This window comes from Triturus cristatus, chromosome 3_1, assembly GCF_964204655.1.
Source record: "Triturus cristatus chromosome 3_1, aTriCri1.1, whole genome shotgun sequence".
Taxonomy (NCBI): Eukaryota; Metazoa; Chordata; class Amphibia; order Caudata; family Salamandridae; genus Triturus; species Triturus cristatus.
In genome coordinates, this window is record NC_140583.1 from 726,046,718 (window position 1) to 726,072,819 (window position 26,102).

At 49.7% G+C, this 26,102-nt stretch overlaps 1 protein-coding gene across 7 annotated transcripts in view; it reads right to left on the minus strand.

The window, feature by feature from the left end:
• The window catches only part of DEAF1 (DEAF1 transcription factor), a 357,225-nt gene that overhangs the window by 137,533 nt on the left and 193,590 nt on the right, over positions 1-26,102 (minus strand). For 4 of the 7 annotated variants that reach the window (XM_085644850.1, XM_085644849.1, XM_085644853.1 and 1 more), the window contains one exon: positions 3,231-3,359. In XM_085644850.1, the coding sequence (XP_085500976.1) occupies positions 3,231-3,359 (129 nt within the window). Of the gene's footprint in view, positions 1-3,206; positions 3,360-26,102 lie in introns of all 7 variants that reach the window. The other 3 variants (XM_085644848.1, XM_085644847.1, XM_085644851.1) reach the window with 1 other exon arrangement.

A 26,102-nucleotide genomic window follows, 5' to 3' on the forward strand; every position in this document is an offset into this window, starting at 1 on the left:
GGTTTTCTATTGGTTTGGGGTGCCCACAGAGAAACTGAGGATAGCGTATTTAGGGAATTTGGAAAGCAAGTAAAATGACAGCTTACGGTATCAGTCATCTTGCAATAGGTATCAACCGTGGGCTGTTAGAAACATACCACACCACATATTTTCAATCTTTACACAATCCAAGGTTGTCCTGACCGGCTTTTCCTGGGCAAAAGAATGCACTGAACATTAAGTTTGTCTGATTTTTAGCATATGTACACAAAACATGCTAATATCATCCAGTTTCCCTCATGCAGGAGCGTATCACTGTCGAGGATTGGCCCACATCTGTGTTCCCCTCGGTTTACTGACTAGTAAATGGTCTGCTAAGAAGTGAAGTTGACAGCACTAAGACAAATGACAAATCTTCTAAGCTATTACGTATATCTAAAGGTAGTGTGTACCACCCTACTACAGTACATTACACTGTAGTCAGGCTGTCTACTCAAATTCGTATGGTCTTGGCCAGGAGCTGTCCCAAAAATGTTTTGAGGGCTAGAAATACTTCTGTCAAGCCTAACAAATTGATGTGCCATTTTGTGTCCGTGGGAATCCACCTCCACAAAACTACCAGGCCTGACATATGTCCCCCCCAGTCTGTCATAGTGGCAAACATCATGAGTGTTCGTTGCAGATGAGTCTCTCCAAACTGTGTCCTCACTAAGAGATTTTCCCTGTTCCGCCATAACTATGTAGAACTTATCTTGTGCAACAATAACACTACTTTCCCCCAGCAGCTTGAGTCTAGGGGCTCACTAAAAACCCCTGTAAAGGATACAGCTGGAGTTGTACATTGGGTACAAAGCAATGCATGAGGATAGCATTATCGAAAGTTTCATTAATTTCCTGGCAGTCAGGGTCTGAGGCTTATGGTGAAAATAAATCACTTTCTGCACTCTCTCTTTTGTGAGATAGGCGTTCACTGCAATGGAATTAAGAGTTGAGTCCAAAAAAGTATGTATCATCTGGATATCTGACTATCACATTACCAACTACTCTTCAAGGTAAAGGTGTACATGAACTTTTGATGACACAAAGCAGCAGTTACAACTGCTAGGCATTTGGCAAAACCATTGTCATGCAGTCGTTATCCCAAAAAGTGGCTGCTGGATAATGGCCCTCTCTGAAGGGTCACCCCAAATTTGTTGCCTTCCTCCTCCTCTTTTTTTGACCTAGTTGTTTTGGCTTTAAGACTCTGAGCACTTTACCACGGCTAACCAGTGCTACGGTGCATGTGCTCTCTCCTCTAAACATGGTAACATTGGCTCATACCCAATTGGTCTATTTAATTGATCAGTAAGTCCTTAGCAGAGTGCATTACCTGTGCCCAGGGCCTGCAAATTAAATGCTACTAATGTGTCTGCAGCACTGATTGCGCCACCGTAGAGCCTGTGTGTGCAGGTTATGCAGCCAGGTCGATTTGTCATTTAAAATCCCTTTCCCAGCGTTAAACTGCCATTTTATTGCATAAAAGTCACCCTAAGATATGCCCTAGGTAGCCCATAGGGCAGGGTGCTGTAGACATGTAGGACATGTACTTTTATGTTTTGCAAGACCTGGTAGTGAAAAACACCTAAACTAGTTTTTCACTACTGTGAGACCTACCCCTCTCATAGGTTAACATTGGGAATTCCTTATTACAGATTTAAGCTGCAATTCCTGCTCTGGAAGAACTGGTTTTCTGCTGTGCTGCCCTGCTGTCTGCTAAACTCTGCCTCTGCTGAAAAAGAACTGGTCTCTTGCTTGAACCTAGAGTGATCTCCACAGGAATGCTGGCCTGCCTTCTATTTTGAGATGTGGGGATTTCAAAGTCTCACCTCCTGCTCCTGTGCCTGGCCTTTGGAAGCAGATCCAGGTGCTTGCTCCAGTGGAACAGATGCATACTCTGCAGTATGAAGCAGAATTGACACATCGCCACTTTTGTAGGAACAGACCACCACATCGCACTCAGAACCAGCGCTTCGCCTTAAGAACTGATGCATCGGAACTGCCACTGCAGTGTGTGAAGATCGTCGAATTCTTTCGAATGCATGGAGAAACCAGGCCTTCGGCTACAGAACCAATTTATCTCGGCTTCGGCGTTTCATCTTCGACACTGGTGCACCATCATCGTTTCATGGAGAAAATCAACACATCACCTCGACTGCAGGGATCGACACAGACGCATCACTCGGCTGCTCCCTGCATCTCACTGTTGTGACCAGGAACAAGGTACTCTGTTCAGCAGGCCTTGCATGGCTCCTGTATCCGGCGTGTGCTCTATTGCTGTTGGCCTAAACTCTTGACTTTGCCCCGGTCCACCGCGACCAAATAAGCCCCATAGGAACTTATCACTTCTAAGTGCTATTTTTACATTTAATCTTTAAAAATTCATATCTCTACTTCTACTTATTGGATTTTTGTCATTTTAGTCTCGTTTTATTGATGAAATCAATCTATTTTGTAAATGGTGTGGGGTCTTTTTTGTGGTGTCTTCACTGTGCTACTGTTTGAAGTGTTACACAAATACTTTACGCATTGCCTCTTAAGATAAGCCTGCCTGCTCGGTGCCAAGCTACCAGAGGGTGAGTACAGGTTAATTTATGGTGTGTATCTAACTTACCCTGACTAGGATTGTGGTTCCTGTTTGGACATGGTGCATACCTCTGCCAACCAGAAACCCAGTTTCTAACAGTGGCACTTTAAATTGGTAGTGTTTTCCAGTCAGTGCTCCAACTCTGCATCAAGGGGGTTAGCTCCATTTGTAACTCCCCGTTTATGATGCCGCTCTGCTCAAGGAGCACAAAACCTCACCTCCTACATTTATGGTGGGAAAAACAAAATCATCGGTGGCGTCTGTGTCCTGAGGACCTGCGGATTTTGGGGAGAATCATCATGTGTCGTTCTATGCAATCTCGAAAGCTAAACAATGACTGCGAAGAAAAACCCAATCCCAAAATTAGGCAGCAGGAGACTGCACCGCATGTGCTGTACAACACATGCTGCAAAAACAATGTTACAGATATTGAACCAAACTGCAACAGAGGTGGAAGGGCATACACAGGGACGTGCATTTTGGACACAAGCTGTTGAAAGCTGTAATTAATACAAATGAACACATTGTGGCACAGACAAATGGCAGACGTGTAATTGCCTTTCTAGCTTGGTTTGTTTTGGTCAGAAGAGGAAGCATTCTGTACCTATGCTTTTTGCTGTAGACATACCGGTGGCTCCGGTGAAGACATCTCCCTGAGCGCTGCTGTCTGACATCATGGCTGCTGCTTCGGGAGTGGTTGCATGGTCAAACGTCAGTGCTTCTGTGGCAGTAATCTGTCCCGATGGGGTCACCGTGACTGAAAAGAGAGGTGTTTGTCCACAATTAGACGAAGTCCAGTACATCCTGTGCACGCATTATTAATGAATCTGGTCCAAACCTCACAATACTTGTACTTATGTACACTTAAAAGAAATTTTATTGTTTTCACAACAAATACAACTAACAGATATAGAATCAGACCGTATATATAGTACATTAGAAAAATCACCATGCACAGTCGTAATTATTTCAGATAGGCCCAGGTCGGATACCTGGCAATCACCAGCGTCGCCTACCCTCCCCTCCACCCCTCCAGCCTCCCTAGCCATCCGAGTCAGAGGATTCCCCATCAGAAAGAGGCGGTGGATCACATATGTTACCCCTATACTTGTTCCATGCTCCCCACACTCTGACCCATTTTCGAGGACAACCCCGCCTGACAAAAACGGAGCGCTCAGCAAACATAGCCCTATCCATCTCGCTCTTCCATGTTGATAGCAACGGCGTCTCCACCGCTCCCCATTTTTGGGCTATGTTCCGTTTGGCCGTCATGTTCCCAAGCGTCACCCAGCCCTGCGCCGGACGATTGAGATCCGTGGGCTCCCACACATTCAAGAGACAACGCCTGGGCTCTGGCAGCAGCGACACCCCGCACACCTGTGACATCGTGCGCAGCACTCGCTTCCAGAATAGCTGGAGAACAGGACAGTCCCAGATCAGGTGATAGAAGGTTCCCTCCTCCCCGCAACCCCGCAGGCAGAAGGGATGCGGCGCTCTACCCAGTTTATGTAGCAAGCACCTGGTGAAATATGAGCGATGCAAAATACGAAGCTGCACCAGCCGCAGCCTCGAGGGTATACCCGCCTCACGTGGCGAGGCCAGCGCCTCCCGCCAGTCTGGGTCATCAAAATCGCCGACCTCGCCGGCCCACCTCTCCCGCAATAGCCCCATAGAGTCCGGCAAATTGTTGATCAATTTACGGTACGTGAAGGACGTGGCCCTCTTAGGCATGTATTCGGTCAACAACCTGTCCTCCAGTGGGGATGCCTCCGGAACCTGCACACCTGGGGTTAACTGTGTCGTCAGGGCATGTTTCATCTGTAGATAGCGGAACCATTCTGAGGGAGCTAGCTCATATTGTTGTTGTAAGCGAGCAAATTGGACCACCTCCCCTTTATGTACCACGTCGCCTATCACCGAGATCCCGATGGCGTCTCAAGCGTCGAAGCCCTTGCTGTCCCTCAGACGCCCCAGTCGTTTTGTATCCCAGAGAGGCGTAAGCTGCGTCAGGACTCCCCGCCAACCCAGCCTGGCCTGCGCTGCATGCCAGATAGACACAGTCTGTCGCAGAGGGCCGATCAGCTTCGGGGCCAACCGGGCATCATATAGTGGAGTTAGCAGACCCCTTTCACCCAGTATATCCCTATCTGCCTTAAACGCGGGATCCGACTGGGGCGCATGGAGCCACTGGTTGATCACCTTAAGCTGCGCCGCCCAATAATAGAGCTGGATATCTGGGAGCGCAATGCCCCCGTCGTACCACCCACAGACTAGTTTTGCTTGTGCAATGCGCGCTGGTTTGTTGCCCCAGAGGAGGTTGCAGACCTGCGCCGCTACCGCGCGGAAGTAGGTCGGGGGCACCGGGTATGGAGTATTTTCCAGCACATAAAGAAACCGCGGCAGGGCCATCATTTTAAAGAGCGCCGCTCTCCCCACCAGGGTCAAGGGCAACGTTCCCCAGTGCTGCACATCCTGCCTGAGGCGGTCCAATTGAGGGCCTAAGTTGAGCCTGTAAAATTCCTGTTGCTCCCGTGTAATGTGCACCCCTAGGTATTTAAACGACCCCTCCGCCACCTGTATCTGGCAGCCCTCCGACAGCCGAGGGGGGGGGCCCCGCAGCACCAGGAGGACCGCCTTCGACCAGTTTATCGTATAGCCGGATGCCCGGCCGAACACCTCGCAGATGTTAAGCAACGTTAGGATAGAGCGCCTAGGGGAAGCTAAGTAGAGCAGTATGTCATCCGCGTAGAGGGAGACGCGGTCTTCCCAGCTCGGCGACCAGCGGAGGCCCCGCATCATAGGCTCCCACCGTATCCAAGTCGCGAGAGGCTTGAGCACGAGGGCGAAAAGCAGCGGCGAGAGCGGGCAGCCCTGACGCGTACCCCACCCCAGGGGGAAATCCTCCGACATATGCCCATTGGCAGCGACATGGGCCAGCGGCTTAGTGTAGAGGAGTCGGATCCAGGCACAAAAGTTCGGCCCAAACCCCAGATGTGACAAGACCGCGAAGAGAAAGGGCCACTCCACCATATCGAATGCCATGCGGGCATCAAGGGATAGAATAACAGCTGGTTCCTGCAGTCGGTCCACTCGGGCCAGCACACCGTATAAGCGTCTTAGATTGTGTGAGGTACTTCTCCCAGGCATAAAGCCCGCCTGGTCCGGGTGCACTATGTCAGTCAAATGAGACGTGAGTCGGAGGGCCAACAGTTTCGCCAGGATCTTGGCCTCTGCATTGAGCAGCGATATGGGGCGATAGGAGGCACATTGATCCGCCGGCTTACCCGGCTTCGGTATTACCACGATGGTGGCCGTTCGTTGATCTGCGGGGAGCTCCCCCGCCTCCAGGCTGTGTTTGTACATATTCAGCAAGTGTGGGGCCAACATCCCAGGCAGTCGTTGATATAGCTCAACCGGGACGCCGTTGGGACCCAGTGCTTTACCGGGTTGCAACGCGGCAATGGCCATCTGTAGCTCCTCGACCGTGAGTTCGGCCTCCAGGGACTCTCTAGCCTCAGGGGAGAGCGTGGGCATCCGTAGGTCCTTGATATACGTCAGCGCTACCTCCACCGACATGGAGGAATTGGAGGAATATATGTCACGAAAATGCCCCGCTAGGGTGTGCACTATGTCTCGCGGGTCTGACGTTTTCGACCCCTCGGCAGTGACAAGCTGCGCGATCCATCGGGCTCCGCTGTCGCGCCTGTCCAACCACGCTAGTAGTCTGCCGGTTTTATCACCTACATTGTAGACTGTGTGCCGGGAGGCCTCAAGTCGTTGTCTAACACGGTCTGTCAGGTGCTCCCTGTGCTTCACCTGAGCCAAGCGCAGGTCATGTGAGGTTTCGCGGGAGGGGGTTTCGGCCTGGCGAGCCTCCGCAGTCCGGAGCGCAAGCTCCAGCGACTGCAGCTCTGCTGTCTGCATGCGCTTATATCCTGTGATGGCAGCCATTGCCTGGCCCCGCAGCACCGTCTTGTACGCCTCCCAAAGAATCGTAGGGGAGTCGACCGAAGCGGCGTTTTCGTGAAAGTAGAGTTTAGACGCCTGTGCGATGGTTTTACCAATCTTCGGGAGTCGCAGGTAGCTGGGGCGTATCGGGTATACGTGGCGGCGCATTAGGTGAGGACTATTGAAATGCAAGAGGATCGGGGAGTGATCAGAGATGCCCCTGGGTCTAATGTCAATACTGGCAATGTTGTGAAGGCAACCGGGGGAGCCCAGAAAGTGATCAATACGGGTGAGACTGTCGTGCACCCCAGAGTGGAACGTGTACGAGCGCGTCTCTGGGTGGTACCATCGCCAAAGATCTGTGAACCCTTGCGCCGCCGTGAAGCCCGCAAGTCGCGTCGCGCCACTGCCACGCGCTCGAGGCGGAGATCGGTCAACGTCATCATTCATCACTGCATTAAAGTCACCCCCAAGTAATACCTCCCCCTCTGGTAGGGTGAGGAGAAATTCACTCAGCGCCGGGAGCGCCGCAGCATGTAACCCGGGAGGGATATAGACCGACACTACGTTGTAGAGATGTCCTTCCCATTGTATGTGGGCAGCGGCGAAACGCCCGGCCCCGTCCGTATGTGCACCAAGCACGATTAAGCGAGACTGTTTGCGCACCAAGATGCCAACCCCCCGGGACCCAGAGGTGAACTCGGAGTGCACCACCATCTTATATCCCCATCGGCCCAGCGCTTTAGTAGCAGTGCCTGTGAGATGGGTTTCCTGAAGTAAGACCAGTGCCGGGGCACATCGTTTGATACTATGCAGGACCAGGCCTCGCTTGATTTTATCTCCTAAACCCCGAACATTCCAGGTAAGTAATGAGAGGGGCTGCACCGGGGTCCTGTCAGTGTCAGGGGCTACCTCACTAAACAAGTCCGACTTCACGGTGGGTGGGTGAAGCGACAGAGCAGGAGTCGGATAGTGCAGAAGGCGACCCGGGTCGTGTGTTGAACATGTGCGCGGTGTAAGTCTGAAGGCCGTGTCCTATATAACCAGAACAAAAGAACAAAACTAAAGAACGTACCCCATCCCCCCGCCCCCCTCCCTGCCTCCCTGCCACACGGACTCAGAACTGCCCGCCACCCCAACTCAGCAGAGTGCTCGATCCCATGTACCCCAAACAGTACTTGCGCTTTAAGGAGCGTGGAGTCCGAGGGAGACCAGGACGTCCCCTATCCCCAGGTCCCATCGTTCATGTCCCAAAACAGCTAATGTGTGGACCATACAGCAGCAGCGGTCCCCGGAGGACAGCCCCGAACCACATTTCGGGAATGATATAAGCCAGCACGTCAACCGGTGGGCTCCTCCTCGACCTCTTCAAGGCGCCGATCTTGTCCATTAGGATCGTCCGCACTCCCGGGACGCCGTGTCCCCCGGTTAGAGCGCCGTGCACCACCAGTCTGGCGCCACCCCTCCAACCAGTCATGATCCTCCTCTGGTGTGTCAAAGAAGAGAGTCTTGCCCTCCGCCGCCACACGAAGACGTGCCGGGAAGAGCATTGCATATGGAAGTTCTCTGGCCCTCAGTTTCTTCTTGACTTCCACGAAACTCTGCCGCTGCGCCACCACCGCAGCCGTATAGTCAGGGAAGAAGGACACCGTGGAGTTCTGTAGTTTGTAGGTGGTGCCACCCGTGCCGCCTGCAGAATGGCGTCCCTGTCTCGGAAATTAAACAGGCGGGCCAGGACGGGCCTCGGAGGCGCTCCCACCTTCGGACGCCCTCCTGGTACCCTATGTGCTCGCTCCACCGAGAAAAACGCTGAGAGGCCCCGGGGTTGTAACTTGGATTTGATCAGTTCTTCGACATATAGGTCCATGGCTGGGTGCCCCTCACTTTCGGGAATCCCAATAATGCGCACATTATTGCGGCGAGAGCGCCCTTCCTGGTCATCCAACCGGGCCGCCATACGTTTGTTCTCTGACTCCAACTGCGACACCCTCTGCAGAAGGCCTCTCGAGTCCTTCACCAGAGTCTCCGTTACCTGCTCCACCTCCGCAACCCTGGCGGACATTTTCTGGAAGTCCGCGCGGAGCAGGGACACGTCCGTAGAAATCGTCCCCACCGTCGATTGTACCTGTGTTAAGGCTGCCATAATGACCTCCAGTGTCACCTTCGGTGCGTCGGTGGTCGCCGCCATCTTCTCCTCGCGGCCGCCGCGGTCGGACACCGCGGGGTCTTTGGCATAGGCGAATTTATCGAGCTTGCCTTGATGGTGCCCCTTGGTTCCCTTCCCGCTCATGGCGCGGATAGATGATGCCTCTCAAAGGACACTCCTGCAGATCAGCGGGGAGTCGATACACCAGGGCTCTTCAGGCCGGGCACGAACCCCTCAGGCAGCCGAGGGAGCGTGCTTCGTCTCAGGTCGTCCCCCAAGGGGTGTTGCGGATCAGCAGGGCCGGCTGCATGCCTCAGCGGGGCCCGGCACAGGGCAGGGTCACAGTCCATGGTTCGCCCCACCGGTCCCCACTAGCAGCGCAGGCTCGAGGAAGCCCCCTCGGCGTCCGGTAGCAGCCCTCCGAGTGCGGGCTAGACCCCCCGGAGAAGTAGCGGAGCTCGCGCCTCAGCCCCGGCGCCCCGGGCAGGTTCTTCGTTGCGGGCCGATCGAAGTCAGCAGACCCGATTACGCCTCCCTCACTGGAGCACTCGCCTCATCTCTGCCCCGGCTGCCTCCGGTAACGCCGCCGTCAGTAGTTGCTGGCAGGTGCCCAGCCTCCGTCTCCGCCTCCGGGTCAGGCCGGTCCGGTCACGCCGCGCCCGGGGTCACCCCGCCACTCGAGGCCCCGGTCGCACACGCCGAGCCGGGCCGCAAAGTTGCGGATCCTGCCGATTCCGTTCCAGACGTCTGAGGGACCCGGGAGTCGGATCCGGTAGCGCCGCTGTGTGTCCGCCTTCGTTTCTAGACCTGTGGGATCGGATCAGTGCTCGGATGAATGACGGATGAGCGGGGAGTCGATCTCTTCCCCGGAGCCCAACTAGGCTGCGGCCATCTCGCTTGGCTGCAAGCCACGCCCCCCACTTATGTACACTTAAAACCTATAGATCGATCTTATTTGTGTATTGTGGAAAGGAGGATGGGAAGGAGGTAAAATTCAAGCATCTCTTTTCGTAATAATAATAAATATTTAAGTAATAACAATTGATTCAGTCTTGCCACTTCAATGCACTACACATATCAGTTTTTATTACAATTCCAATCCAATAATCCTGCTTGAATACCTGGACCAACTATATTTAATCACCTGGAGCTTCTGCTTCGTTTGTCCTCATTCAATCACATCACGGACACAGAGAACTGTCTCCGACACACACTACCATCTGCACAGCTTCACACCGATCACCTCCTTTCCGTAACCCTAAATCCTTCCAAACACTGTCGCTATGAAAACAAAAATGTGGGCACTCCTCGCAAATGACATAAACCGAAAATCAATGGGCAGCTAGAAAACTTAAATAAGCGCTGTATGATTGCAATACTGCTCCGAATATTGCATTATCTTACTTCTTCTTTCAAGATCTGAAAATCTCTTTATGCTATAACCCCAACAACTTATTTGCCCAATTGACAAACTTCTCACACCGCACTCCCCCCATTGCACCTCTCTGCTTCTGCCTCTCTTAGTTTTCTTCTAAGTTACCTACCATTGCAATCATCCTTGATGCACTCTTATCTACAGCAGCTTCCGCCTCACACTTCTCATATCTGACGCCCTCCAGTCCCATCAAATAATGCATTCTCACACCATCACCCCCAGCGGAGGTCGACCTCGTACTCAAAAAAACATGTCCCTTCTGCGCACCCTCAGACTCATTCAGTCCTCAAATCATCAAACCACTTCCTCTCTCATGAAGAGCTCTATATTGCCTGAATTCATTCAGCTGCCCCTCAAGTCTTTTACCACACTACTACCTTAGCCGCCACCTTCACTCTTGCTCTCTAGAATCCCCTCTTGAAACTAAAGAGTTTCAGTAACCAATATCCCATCTTGAGGCTTTTAACTCTTTCTTTTCCCTAACTGCTATTTATAGAAGTGGTAAACTAAGGCCATTGATAGGGTCACTCACTGAGGGCACCGACAAGCACTTGTTGCCCACTTGGGTCACAGATGGTTGACACACAGACTTCTTATTGTAAAAAAAGATGAACCATATTCTTCAACTGTAGGCACACAACTACACTTCTCAGATTCATACTGACTACAGAGTCCATGTTCAAAGGTAGGAGGCAGCAAATAAACAAACTAAAGAAAAAGTAATTTGCATTCAGTAAGAATTTTCTGGTGCATACTTAATGTTCTCAGATTCTTCACCTTAAAAATATCCCCCAGGCACCACACTGAAACCAAAAACGCTCTCTCCAGCAATAGCTCTCCAGGAAGGCCAGGTGGTGCCAAGCAGCTTCAGCTGCAACTCCTTCCTCACTGGATGTGATGAAATCAGAGTATATAAAGCATAAAATGGCTTCAGTTCCCGATACTTTTTCCATGCCCCGTCGAGGCGTGCTGAGACAACCCGAAAGAGAACGAATGATAGCACAGGATCTAGGTTTGCATACAGTGGAATCTAATGAAAGACCTCACTAATTCACCACGAGGAGGGGGGTTCAGTGAGAAATCTATGAGAAGGTTATGAATCCAACAGAACTACTCTTACCATCGGTAAGTAACCTTTTCTTCTGATGCACACATCTTCCTGCAGATTACTCACTTTATGAATGAGTCCCAAAGCAATTCCTTTAATAAAGCAGTATTGAGAAGTACTGGTTAACCAAGGAAATCATGCAGCACAGCCCTGAGCAGAGGACCCATCACTGCACGCGTGGATTTGAGGCTGTAATGTTTAACAAACGTTTGACCACATGGCTGTTTGGCAGGTGTCAACTACCAGCAAGAGCCATGAAAGAAGTCATGACTCTACTGTATGATTACTCGTCGAAGAGTCGTTCTTGACCAAAATGTAGCAGATCTTGTCACAGAAGATAGCACAAGGCAAAATGGTGTATTTGGTCGTCACTTTGCCATTCTATGCTGTGGTGAAGACCACAAAGAATTAACATCCACTCTTTTTTTGTCAAGTAGTGCACACATGGTGGTTCTTCTATATAGCCACTCCTCCTCCTCTGTGGGATAAGGCGGGGGTATGAAAGATGGAAGATTGATTGACTGGCCGATGTGCAAGGAAGATTAAATTTTTGGAAGAAAGAGCAGACCGGTGCAAATCACCACACTGTCCACTTGGAATACCACAAACAATGTGCAATGTGGGTAGGTCTGAGGTTCTCCGACAATAAGGCCTGAATTTATTCCAACCAACAAGCAGTCTTCAGAGTAAGTCGTCGAACTGGGCAACTGTGAAATGGCTGGAATGAGGATGTCTTAAGGAAAGTCAACATAAAATTCAAATCACAGTGAGGAAAAACGGGAAGAAAGAAATACAGGAAACATTTAGAAAATGTGCTATTAGTGATGACTTACACAGAGAATGCTGGTCAAGGAGAGACATGAAGGTAGATAGAGCTGCCATATAGCTTAAAAGTAGCCACTGTAAATTGTTGATGGACGCGGCTCCGACATCTGAGGAGATTGCCCTCGCCATACGTTCGGTCGCCTCTGGCAAGGCCATGGGTCCTAATGGCCTTCCCATCGAATTGTACAAATTGCGGCCGGATACACTGGCTCCGCATCTCCGTGATATGTTCCTCGCGGCCCGTTCGGCGGGTTCCTTCCCGCAGGACCAGCGTCTTGCCACTATTGTGGTTATTCATAAGGAGGGGAGGCCGCGGGATCGGGTCACGTCTTACAGGCCCATTTCGTTGTTGAATGCGGAGCCGAAAATTCTGGCCAAGGTGCTGGCTAATCGGCTGGTCAGCGTGGTGTGCGATCTGATCCATCAGGACCAGTCCGGCTTTATCCCTCATCGCAACACCGCGCTTAACCTGCGGCGTCTGCATGCGGTGCTCGCGAGGGTCCCGTTCATACGTGAGCCAGCCATTTTGGCGTCGTTGGACGCCACTATGGTGTTCGACACGCTCGAGTGGCCGTATATCTGGGCGACGCTGGCGAAGTTTGGGTTTGGCCCGGGATTTATTGGCTGGGTGAAATTGTTGTATTCCGGACCGCTGGCGCAGGTGGTGGTGAATGGTAGAGTATCGGCTCCTTTTGAATTGGGCAGGGGCACGCGGCAGGGCTGCCCGCTGTCGCCGCTCCTCTTTGCGCTCGCCTTGGAGCCCCTGGCGGAGTGGCTGCGGTGGCACCCTTCGATTCGTGGTCTCCGATGGACTCCTGAGTATGAGGATCGCGTCTCCCTTTACGCGGACGATATTCTTTTGTACCTTGCTTCCCCGCGTGAATCGTTGATTGTGTTAGTGGATGTATTGTGTTCATTTGGCCGCAACTCCGGCCTAGTCATCAACTGGGCTAAATCCTGTGTATATGTCCTCTCAGGCGAGGCTCCTATCCTTCCGCGGGGTTGTCCTATCCAGGTTGCTCCGCAGGGATTTAAGTATCTGGGTATCTTTATTACCCTGGACTCTGCGGCCCGATATAAACAGAACCTGCTCCCCCCCCTCCAACGCCTGAAGGAGGATGTGGCGCGTTGGAGGCGCTTGCCGCTTTCGCCACTCGGCCGTGCGGCGCTGTTTAAGATGATGTCGTTGCCGCGTTTCTTATACGCTCTACAGAACACGATGGACGTCGTCCCGGCTCGCTACTTTCGGGAGGTGGAGGGTCTGCAGCGCCAACTGTTTTGGGATGGGAGGCCGCGTATCGCCCTCGCGAAGCTGACGCTCCCGTGGTATGACGGGGGGGTGGCCCTCCCAGACATCAAACGGTATTACTGGGCCTCCCAGCTGGCTGCGATAAACCACGGGCTTTATGGGCCCGCCCTTAACCCGGCTTTTGAAATGGACAAATTGTTGTTGCCGGGTGGCGACTACAATCGTGCGCTCTACTCTAGATCGCTCGACGCACGTTTGACGGGTCCTACACGGGTCGCGGTACGGGTGTGGCACGTGGCAAACTTGGCGATGGGGTGGAGGGATCGGTTGACCCGGGCGACGCCCTTGTATGCATCTGAGCGATTGGGCTGCTTGTGGACCACGAAAGGCTTTGATAAGTGGGACACGATTGGCATCAGCAGGGTGGGCGATCTCTGGACGAGGGGGGGATTTAAAACGTTTGATGTGCTGCAGACGGAATTCCAGTTGCAGGACAGGGAGTACTTCCGGTATATACAGGTTCGTCACGCGCTGTGTTCTGTATTCCCGGATGTGGCGTCCATCCCGGAGTGCTCCCCTCTGGAAGATAGAGTGCTAGACGGGCATGTACCGGATGGCACTATCTCATTGATTTATAAAAAGCTCATCAACGATCGCTCGGGACTGCTGACTGGCCTTCGTGAGGCATGGGTTGCCGATGGATTGGAGCTGGATGACGAGGACTGGGTATCTGAGGGTAGTGGAGAGGTGTGGCTCACTGGTTAGAGGCGGCAGATCCGCAAGCAGAGAATCGGCCAAGGACCAGGGTTCAATTCCCGACGCGGCAGGGTCGTGGACCAGGGTCAAAACGGACTCGATAATTCTCGCCTCGGTACCTACTCTAACCAGGAACACACTCGGCAACTCTGGGCATTAGCTTGCCTCATCTCCACAACGGCCCCCCACATTCGCCGGGGATGCCTTGTTTCACCTTGGAGATACCCAGGAGGGACCATCTCACAGGGATAGCCAGGACGGGTTCCCCAGCGGTCTACAGCGCCACGACGCCTCAGGGCAGCAGTGCGCTTTACAAGACACATACATTTACATTTATCTGCGGTGGCCTCCCCGAAGGAGGTGGCCATACCGGCCCGCCTTCGTTTCGTCCAGCTCAAAATACTCCACAGGGTATACGTTACGGGGCCGGGTCTGATGCGTATGGGATATGCCGTGGATGGGATGTGTAAGCGTGGGTGTGGTTTGTTAGGGACCTTCTTCCATACTCTGTGGGAATGCCCGGAGGTGGCGCGATTCTGGCGTGGTGTACATGCGGTGTTGCAAGCGGTCACGCATGTGACGCTGTTTCCCGAGGCTAGGAGATGTCTGTTGAATGTGTGGGAACTGACTGATTACACGGTGCTGCAAACGTGGTGGGTGACACTGGGATATATGGTGGCCAAGCGTGACATAGCACAATTGTGGGGCTCCCAGAGGTCACCAACGGTTTCGGTATGGAAGGACAACATGGATTGGTGTATGTTTCGGGAGAAGGTAGTGTATGTGGCGAGAGGTAAGCCTGGGAAATGGGCGAAAGTGTGGGGCCCCTGGAACTCCTATTGTGGCGGGATTTGTACCCCGCCACTGACGCCTGACTTGGCAGCGGCCCAGTCTCCCTAGTCTGCTTGTTACCTTGATTCTGTGTCATCATGCCCACTTTGTTTCTGTCCCGGCCCGTCCCCCCCCTATTCCTGTGGATCGGTAGGGTCCTCCCGAGGGGAGCACATAATGCTGCTTAGACTTTTGCTGCCTTGTGGGTTTGTTTGTAGTTTTTCATTAAAAAATGGAACCGCCATTTGGGGGGTCTGGACGGTGTGGCCGCAAACGCTTCCTTCGACTCCGGGGACCTTTACCACTTGCCTTGTGTTTTATAACTGTGTTTTATGATCCCACTGTTTGCTAGCGGCCGGCCTGAAGGTTGTAGGCCCATACTTGTATATCTATTGCATTCTGTAATAAAGGTTTAAAAAAAAAAAAAAAAAAAAAAGTAGCCACTGCGAAGACATGGTGCAAATCGGAGCACATCAGAAAGGCATGACTGAAATTAGTTCGAGCATTTTGGCTCGCACCACTGAATTAACTTGTTCGAGCCACGCATTTTAAGGTATTTTCAGGCAGATTTCCTGGCAGCCAAGAGGATATCGATATTTTCCAACAGTAAGCAAGCAATGCTCGTCTCCAAGCCAGCAGCTGAAGTGTTTGGGGACTGGGGTTGAAGACCTGACCATTTGCTCTGCAAGTGTAGGAGCACCCTGGGTTGAGGACGTGACCATTTGTCCTGCAAGAGCGGATGCGCCCTGCGTGGGTGATGTAAAAGGGGCTGAATGCGGAGTTCCAACAAATCAGTGTAAAAAATCCTCCTCGCCCAGACTAAGGAGATCAGAGCCAGCTGTGCTTGATCTTACTTTATTTCTGCAGTGAAGCTGAAACAACTGCCAGACGTTTCATGGAAACACATGATGCAGTTGTTAAACCAAACAGCAGGACCGTGAAGTGAAAGCGTTGGGACCCCACAGTAAATGTAAAATGTCCAGTATTTGTAAAGCGCGAACAATTACCCGAAGGTGTCAAGGTGCTGGGGGCCCTCGGGAAGATTAAGCGAGCTATTGCCCAGAGTCACATGGTGCTGGGCTAATCTGCCGCCGGCACCGGGGATCGAACCGTGAGCCCCTGGGTTCCAGCGTCAGTTGCCCTGGCCGCTGCGCCACACCTCTTCCACAGTGAACCTCTCGTAACATCTTGGGCAGGCTGGAAGATAAAAGTAGGCATCCTGGATGTCCAGAGTTGCCAGTCAATCTGCAAAAATGAGGGCCAGCAGAATTTGTCTGAAGCAGGACATCTTCAACCTGTACTAGCAAATGAACAAGTTAATGAGATGAAGGTCAAGGCTCACTGACGAGGTTAGAACAAGTAAGCATGTTGCAGCTCTGTCATTTTTTAAGTGTTCCAAAGAGGAGTTGGGATTTTCAACAACTTGGATGTGGCTTGGAAATCTTTTGAGAAGCCTGTGTAATTAATTCAGCCATGGTGACAAAGTTACAGCCTTATTCATGGATTGAGCCGTGGCGTCTGGAGAATCTAACCAACACTTCCGGTTTTGTTGTGAAGCATTCAAACCACCATATACCTGGTCTGTGGAAGGCTTCACCATGTGGTCAGAGAGGCTGATGATCGTCAGTTTTGTCACTATTCAATGGGCATGGACGTAAGGATTTAGGAGGCATGTTTCATTAGCTGGCAGAGGGCAAGGTCATCAGAGGGCAAGATTTTACAGCCCATTCAGTCCAGCTTCCTAGAATTTCAGTCTGCATGGGAAAGGCATTTGGATTTAACTTTGCAGAGGAGACTTGAACCACTAGTCTTCCGGTGTGACAAGAACTTCAGCTCACACATGACTGGTCTCTGTTGTCTATATTTGTCTGTGGAATGCCGGGCCCAAGAAGGATTTTTCTTTAGCAGGACAGAGTGATCAATGCCATGATGTCATGATGTTCTGTGTTACCATTCATGAGGTCATTATGTTCTGTGATGGAATGTTAGGAGTTACTTGACTGAGCAACAGCAGTTGCCAGTTCAAGATGCCCCTCCAGAGCAGTCTCTCCCTTACTGATTAAATCTTCATTATTGGTCACCTGACTTGAGCAATTACTACAATTTGTTTGGCGACGAGGATGGGATTAAAGATCACACCTCACACATCTCTAGGTGTTCCACAAGGCTGCTGCAATATGATATTGTTGTCTGAAATTGTAGAGGGAGAGGATAAGGTAGTGATTAATGCCCATGTTGTTCTGTGTTACCATTCATGTGGTCATTATTTTCCGTATTGGAATGTTAGGAGTCACTTGATTGAGCCACAGCAGCTGCCAGTACAACAACTACTTACAGAGGAGGACTTCAAGATATATGTTAAAATATTAATGGGAAAATTCAACTCTAATGCTTTAAATACCACCAACGCGAACAAAACGACTTCCTCTGAAGAAAGGCTAGAGATGTCAGAGAAGGTGGGTACCATACTCCGAGTCATCTTCTGTACAGCCATTACCTTTATACCTAATCAGTGCGAAGCCCTAGGTGTCCAAATGTGAGTGCAGTGATCCCTGTGCTACTGGAACTAAGCCGAGGAATCCCAATCAGGGATAAAACTGGTCTTGGGTTGCTTGTGTTGCAGTTAAGGGAGGAGCTGGCCTGGCAGTTCGGGCTAGATTCTTCTTATTTGAGCAGGGTCAAGGCTGATTTTCATATGGCTCGGTCCAAACTAAGGTATCAGGGAGTGCAAAATAACAATGGACTGGGATGCAGCCCTCACTAAGTACCAGTGACTGAGATTAATTCAAGCATTCCATCCCCCTCTTTCTTTGTATAGTAGAATACTTATCAGGCATGACCAGAGCATTGGCGATGGAAGCAAATATTCTTCCATTGAGACACATTCCTGCACCATAGAAAAGAGCTGCTCCAAGACATCAAAACAGGACTTAACTTTCTCTTTTGTCAAATTAGATTAATTCAGACAAATTAGAGGGCTTCAAAGGCGGCGCCAAAAGTGGCTCACAGGGGTTGGGGAGGAGGTGGGGCATGGCTAGTCATGTCCTCACTGAGATCCTGAGGCAGGTGATCTCCCTGAACAGTTTACATTAATGATTGCCAGCAAAAATACCTTAGGTTGGGAACTATTTTAAGTAATTATCTGGCTTGACTGGTTGGTTTTACTCCTTGGTTTTTCTGTCGTTTAAAGTGGATTCAGTTTGCAAAGACACTGCGTGGCATCCATCAGTTATGACTTCTGTTATGCTTCATATCTGGTTCCTTGTCAATGTGCAATGTCAAGTCATTGCCTTCTGAAGTTTGCCACTCTGTTTACATCAAATGCAAGACGTGCACCAGTGCATGCTGTTTGAAAATTAACTTGTTTTCTGTTTCACTTTGTATATTTCTATATCAATGATAAAAACAAAGGTTAAACCTTTGCTATAGTTAGTAATTATTTTGATTATTTCTATACAAACCAAACTTAAGATACACAAACATTAGAAATTCTTCAGTTATAGTTATACATTAAATTGATAATTTACATACCACATTTAGGTTTATATAACTGTATATATTCTTTAGCTACAAACAAAAGTACCTAAAAATTTAAATTTATATAAATGTATACCTTTAATTCATAATTTAGGCAACACCTTCAAATTATTATAACTCGCACACCTCCATACACAGTGTATTCGACTCGGTAGGCACACTACATTAACTATAACTTGCGTCTTTTTCATGTACTGCTTATACCCTTTTATATTATCTAACTTATACCATGTAAAATAATAGTATTGACAGGAATAGTTATGACATTGCAAATGAAATCTTTTATAACATCACAGCTTATGGCGAGTTATAGTAAATGCAGTGTGGCTACTGATTTGAAAACACAGGGCCTGATTCACAAAGGTAAACTTACACTTTTGTGTAAGTTTACGATCGTTTGCTATTCACAAAAGGATTTATGAGTAGTATCTTTACGGGTGTGGAGTTTCCCCACATAAAAAGAGCTAACATTTTATGTGCGGAGACTTCGCACTCATAAAGATCCTACTCGAAAATCACTTTGTAAATAGCAAACAATCAAACTTAAACAAAAGTACATGTTTACCTTTGTGAATCAGGCCCACCATGTATGGAGGTGCACTAGTTATAATAATTTGAAGGTGTTGCTTAAATTATTAAGTAAAGGTATAAGTTTTGAAAATTAACATTTTTGTGTACTTTAACTTTTGTTTGTACCTAAAGAATAATGTTATATACATTTGAAGGCGGTGCATAAATTACAAATTCAATGTATAACTATACTGAAGATCTTCTAATGTTTGTGTATTTTAAGTTTGATTTGTATAGAAAGAATAAAGTTTTTCTTACTATAACAAATGTTTAACAATTGTTTTTTTATTGAAATTCAACATTTTTTAATTTATTTTTTAATAAAAACCTTTTTGAAATTGTAGATTGTGCTGTCATTGAGTAGAGTGGTATTGAGTGTGGTACAGTACAATAGAGGAGAGTGTCGTAAAGTGTACTGTTGAAGAGTATAGTGTTTTGGAGTGGGGTAGAGTGGAACGTGGTACAGTGGAGTTGCGTACAGTGGAATAGCATAGAGTGGAGTGCTCTATAGTGGAGTGACGTAGAGTGGACTGCTGTACAGTGCGGATCAGAAGAGTGGCATGGCATAGACAGGAATAGCACAGAGTGTAGTGGCATAAAGTGGGGTGGTGTACAGTAGGATACCGTGCAGTGGAGTGGCAAAGAGTGGAGTGGTGCAGAGTGTAACAGCATACAGTGGAGTAGTGTAGAGTGCAGTGGGAAAGGGCCACTTTGAATGGTTTAGGTCGTTCCTCCAGAATCGTTCACAGATAATCCTAATCAACGGTAACTTATCCGCTCCCTCCCCGATCACGATTGGAATCCACCAAGGATCAACCCTGTCTGCTACCCTTTCAATCTTTACCTTGAACCGCTCAAAGAGGTCCTACGCACCGCCAATATCTCCTATCACATGTATGCCGATGACACACAGATCTACATTAAAATCTCTTCTCCTGAAGACATTCTCTCCCTGAATGAGGCCTTGAAGCTTACTGTCCATTGTCTCACCTCCAACCAGCTCAAACTTAAAGCAAAAACAACTGAATTCCTATTAATCTCCACACCCAAAACCAATCCAGACATTCAGGAATGGATCAAAGCTATCACAGCATTAAACTGCTCTCCTACCATTGTTGACTCTGCTACATCCTTTGGAATTAGCCAAGACTGTAGCTTGAATATGCGTGGCCATATCAATTCAATGGTCAAAACTGCCAGATTTCACCTGAGCTACCTACGAAATCTGAAACCCCTCCTCGACACTACCGACATAAAAATGGCAATACAGGAACTAGTCATCTCCAGACTAGAATATGGTTGCTCAACCCCAGAACTCTTTGGCCCCATTGAAAGCCTGCCTCAACGCCGCCACCAGACTTCTAACAGGTTCAAAGAAATTGGACCACATCTCCCCCCATCTCAAAGCACTCGAGGCAAGAATCCAACTTAAGATGGCTTGCCTCACTCACAAGGCTCTATGCTCCAATTCCCCGGCATTTCTCGCACAGAAACTCGTGATATCCGTAGGAGCCAGAAACTCCTGGTCCGCCAGAGACCTTTTGCTCCAACCAGCACGCTGGCGAAAAAAAAAAAATACTTACAATCGGGCCTTCTCTGGAGCCTCTCCAAGAATATGGAACTCACTCCCGCCCTCCATCAGAAGACTTCCATCTTTGGCTCGCTTTAAAAAGGAGGCCAAAACGTTCCCAATTGGCAAAATCCTCTCCTAACGCTCGCATTACAATCACCTCAGCGATTTTGTTCCACCTACTATTACGGCATTACCCGTGGGTTTTCCGGATGATACCTACCTGGCACTTCTGGGCATCCCACCCAGGATTTGAGACTGCTTATTTTCTTGTATAATGTATCTACCTATTTTTCCCCCTAAGATATGCAGGATTTGAGACAGCTTGTTTTTTGTATAATGTATCTACCTTTTTCTATCCCAACTGTATCCACCCCTCCTAAATCTATTGTATAGCACCTGTCAATCCTGTAAAGCGCTCTGATACCCTCACAGATTTGGTTCGCGCTCTATAAAACACAAAATAAATAAATACAAATCACTGTAAATTGCGGTCGCAAAGGGGCAGATTATGCGAATCTGCCCCTTTGCGACCACAAGTTTTGAATTTGGGATGCATCATCCCAAATGCAAAAATCGCTATTTAAGTTATCACTAAAATTGTGATTACTTAAATTGCAATTGCATTTAGGGAATCGCAAATTGCAATTCCCTAAATGCAATGCAACAACCAAAAAATAATTGCGATTTCGCAATTAAAAAACGCAAATTACCATGAATTCAAAGTTGATGGTAATTTGCGAGAACTTTGAAAAATGCACAAAAGTGCATTTTTCAAAGTTCTATGTTGCACACTTACATGTCCTTGGGGCATGCAACATGTGTTGAAATCTCAATTTTAGGGGTGCATCAGGGTGTCCTTTTGGCACCCTTGAAATTGCATGCACAATTTGAGAGTACCTATTTGGTACTCGTAAATTGGGCATGCAATTCCCATAGGAATGAATGGGAAGCAATTCCTTATATGAGAGTCGCAATTTGCGAGTCGCAAATAAGGAATGTGTAGGAATCGCAATTTGTTTTGTGATTCCTACATGCATAAGCATTTGCGATTCCTAAGCTGCGATTTCTTAAAAATCACAATTTAGGAATCGAAAATGAACAGTTTGATGCATGTGGCCCATAGAGTGGATGGCGAGCAGTGGAGTGAAATACAGTACAATAGCGTAGAGTGGAGTTTCGTTTAGTGGAATAACGTTTAGTTGATTGGAATACAGCGGAGTGGCATAGAGTGGAATAGCGTATAGTGGAGTGTTGTAGAGTGGAGCGTGGCGTTGAGTGTGGTAGGCTGCAGAGGCGTACAGTGTAATAGCGTACTGTGGAGTGGTATAGGGCAGAGTGTTCTAGAGTTGAGTTGCGTGCAGTGGAATAGCATAGAGTGTAGTGGTATAATGGAGAGTAGCGTGCAGTGGAGTGGTGCAGAGTGGAATAACATTGAGTGTTATTGGCGTACAGCGTAGCGACAGAGTTGAGCGGCATATAGTGGAATAATGTAGAGTACAGCAGAGTAGAATGGAGTGTCATACGGTGGAATAGGGTAGTGTGGATTAGCATACAGCGGAGTAGTGTACAGTGGAGTGGGGTAGAATGGAGTGATCTACAGTAATAGCATACAGTGGATTGGCGTACAGTGCAGTGGCACAGAGTGGAGTGGCATAGAATGGAGTGAGGTAAAATACAGTGGTGTGGAGTGGGGTACAGTGGAGTGGCGTTCAGTGAAGTTGCATGGTGTGGAATAGCATAGAGTGGAGTGTCATACAGTGAAGTTGAGTACGGTGGAATTGTATAGAGTATTAGTGTGCAGTAGAGTGGCATAGACTGGAGTGTCGTACAGTTGAGCAGCCTACGGTGGAACAGGGAACACCGAAGTGGTGTGCAATGGAGTGGCGTACACTGGAGTGTGTTAGAGTGGACTGGCGTATAGTGGAACAGTGGAGAGTAGAGTGGCATAGAGTGGAGTGACTTACAGTGTAGTGTTGCGGAGTGCAGTGGTGTAGAGTGGCATATAGTGGAACAGCGTAAACTGAAGTGGAATAGTGTGAAGTAGCGTACACCATAATAGCTTATAAAGTGGAGGAACGTATATTTGGAGTAGCATTGAGTAGAGTGGCATAGAGTGAAGTGAGGTACAGTGTAATGGAGTGTAGTAGAACAGCATAGATGGAGTGGCGTACAGTGTAGTGGTGTAGAGTGGAGTGTTTTAGATTGGAGCGAGGTACAGTGTAGTGGGGTAGATTGTAGTTTCATACAGTGGAGTACCGTACAGTGGAGTGGAATAATGTTGATTGTTACTGGCATACAGTGTAGAGACGTATAGTGGAGTGGCATATAGTGGAATAGCATGCAGTAGAGTAGCGTAGAATGAAGTGTCATGCAGTGGAATAGGGTAGAGTGGATTGGCAGAGTGGAACGACGTACAGTGGAGTAGCATATAATGGAACTGGAGTACAGCATAATAGTGTACAGTGCATTCTTATTGAGTGGAGTGACGTACAGTGCAGTGGCGTAGACTGGAGTTGCACAGAGTGGAGTGGAGTAGATTGGAGTGGCATAGAGTGGGAGGTAGAGTGGAGTTGCATAAAGTGGAATAGCATATATTAGAGTGATGCAGAGTGGAGTGGCATAGTGTGGAATAGCACAGAGAGGAGATTCGTACAGTGGAATAGTTTAGAGTTTATTGGCTTACAGTGCAGTAGCGTGCAGTGAAGTGGCATGGACTGGAGTGTCGTTCAGTTGAGCAGCATAAACTAGAATACCGTACAGTGGAGTGGTGTAACTTGCAGTGGCATAAAAAGGATTGTATTAGAGTGGAGTGCAGCACAGTGGAGGAGCATAGAATAGAGTGGTGTACAGTGGAGTGTTGTAGACTGGAGTGAGGTACAGTGTAGCTGCCACCCCAGAGACTGATGCACGAATGGCCACTTTTCTCTAAAAATATATTCAGGACCCCAAGAAAGGGATTGATAGGTCCTGGAAAGCTTGCCAGGACAAGCTCCTGGATACCTGCGGTCCTCTTACCAAGATTTTAGATCTTGCATAGGAGGCTAAAGCCTCTGGTACCACGCTTTCCCTGAAGTCGGTCTCAGGCTGGGCTGAGCGAGCTATCGTCTTCCTGGGGAATGCGAACTGCGCCCTAGCGGCAGAGAGGTGATGCTCCTTACTGCTTAAAGTGGACCCAAAATTGGGGGACCTGGCCTGCTCGGAGGCGTGCGCAGTGGCGGATGGGGGACTTTTCGGCTAGCCTTTTGTGAGGGAGCTCACGAAGTTTGTTTCCACCTTCACCACACTTGATAAGGCTCAGGTGTCCATTAAAAGAGTGTTTCATCCAAAGGTTTTTGTCGGGGTCGGTCGTGGCCGGGGGCGCTCGACCTGCCGCTTCTACACTCAAGCCCCCAACAAAGGCTTCAAGAAGGCGGGTGATCAGCCCAAGCAAGAATTCTTCCAGTCTCGCAGAAACGGAAAAGGCAGAGCCGCCAGGGAAGGAGGCAGAGGCTAGTTCCAAAATCAATCATGTGAGTCTCTCCCCTTACTCCCATTTACCGGTGGGAGGCAGGTTGGCTTCCTTCGCTCGCAATTGGGAGACCATTACATCAGATTCCTGGGTGCTTCAGACCATAAAAAGGTTTCACATAGAGTTCTAGGGGACCCCGCGGCAGGAATCCCGACCTCGGCCTCTGGTTTTTACGTCCGCCCAGACGGCTCTGGTGGACGAAGAGGTTCACGATCTCCTCCACAAAGGGGCGATCGTGTGCTCCTCTCTCCACCCAAGCGGTTTCTTAAGCAACATCTTTTTAGTGGACAAGACAGATGGCGGTCAACGCCCGGTTATCAATCTGAAGGAGTTCAACAGCTGGTTGGTTTACCGCCATTTCAAAATGGAGGGGATTCACCTGTTGCGCGACCTCCTGCGCCCAAACGACTGGATGGTGCGTCTCGACCTGAAGGACGCCTACCTTTCCGTCCCAATTTTTCCCCCGCATCGCAGGTTACTTCAATTCCTGTGGAAAGAGCGGGTGTACGAGTTCACGACGCTACCTTTCGGTCTCTCCTAGGCTCCTTGGTGTTTCACCAAGGTGCTTAAGCCCGTGGTGGAGAACCTCAGAGCAAGGGGCTTCCGCCTCCAGATTTATCTCGACGACATCCTCCTAGTGGCTCAGTCTTCCACCTTGATCGCAGAGCAACTTCAGACGACGGTGTGTCTCTTACAGGACCTAGGATTCGTAATCAACGAGAAAAAATCCCTCTTGGTTCCGGCCCAGCAAACGACGTTTCTGGGGTTCATAGACTCCGTAGAGAAGACATTGAGTCTCCCCTCCAGGAAAGTTTCAAAGATCCGGAGAGAACTCCAGCGCACCCTGGCGCGGCCCACCACCTCCCTTCGGCAAGTAGCCAGGTTGGTGGGTCTTCTTTCCTCCTCCATTCAGGCCATCTTCCCAGGGCCCCTGCATTACAGGGCCCTTCAGCTGCTGAAAGCCACTCACCTCAGGAAGGGTTTACAGTACTCAGAGCTCGTTCCCCTCACAGAGGAGGTGAGGTTGTAAATGCAGTGGTGGCTGGACCACATGGAGGCCTGGAACGGGAGGGCCATTTTCGGTTCGGCTCTGGACATCGTCATCGAGTCGGACGCCAGCAGGTCGGGCTGGGGGACGCGCTGCGGGGACTCATTTACCGGAGGAAAATGGTCCGCAGATGAACAGCACATTCATATCAATTGCTTAGAACTTCTGGCCGGGTCCTTTGCCATCAAGTGTTGGACGAAGGACAAGATCAGCTGTCACGTCCTTCTCAAGATGGACAATGTGTCAGCTGTCCGCTACATAAACCACCTGGGAGGCACGAAGTCCAAGGTCTTAGCGGACATGGCCAAGGAAGTTTTGTCCTTTTGCCTGAACAACAGCGTCTTGGTGACGGCGGAGTATCTTCCGGGTGCGGCCAATGTAATAGCGGACTGGTGCTCTCGGAGTGGTCGGATGTCAGTCTCTGGCAATTGAACCCCAGTGTTTTCCCGAGGCTCCACGCCCTTTGGGGCCTCTTCTCAGTGGACCTCTTTGCCTCGTGCCTGGACCATCAGCTTCCCCGGTTCTTCAGTTGGAAACCGGATCCATGGCGGGGGCAACGGATGCCTTCCTTCAGGACTGGTCCCAGGAGACGGGGTACGCCTCTCCACCGTTTGTGTTGGTCATGCGCCTCTCAGCGCAGGTTCACCGACAACAGGCGAGGGTAGTCCTAGTCACGCCTTATTGGAGGTCACAAGTATGGTTTCCAGTTCTTCTGGAACTTTCTTGGGATTCTCCAATCCTTCTACCCCCCGATCATATGGTTCTTCGGGATCCCCAAGGAGAGCCTCACCCGTTAGCCCTGCAGAATCGGATGCCCCTCATGGCCTGGCGGATTTCCGGCAACGTTGGAGACTCCGTGGCTTATCGGGAGACGCTCAGACTATCTTGGCCGCTGCATGGGCAGACGGCACCAACAAACGATATCGTTCGGCTTGGTCCTGATGGGTGGCTTGGTGTCTTAGCCGG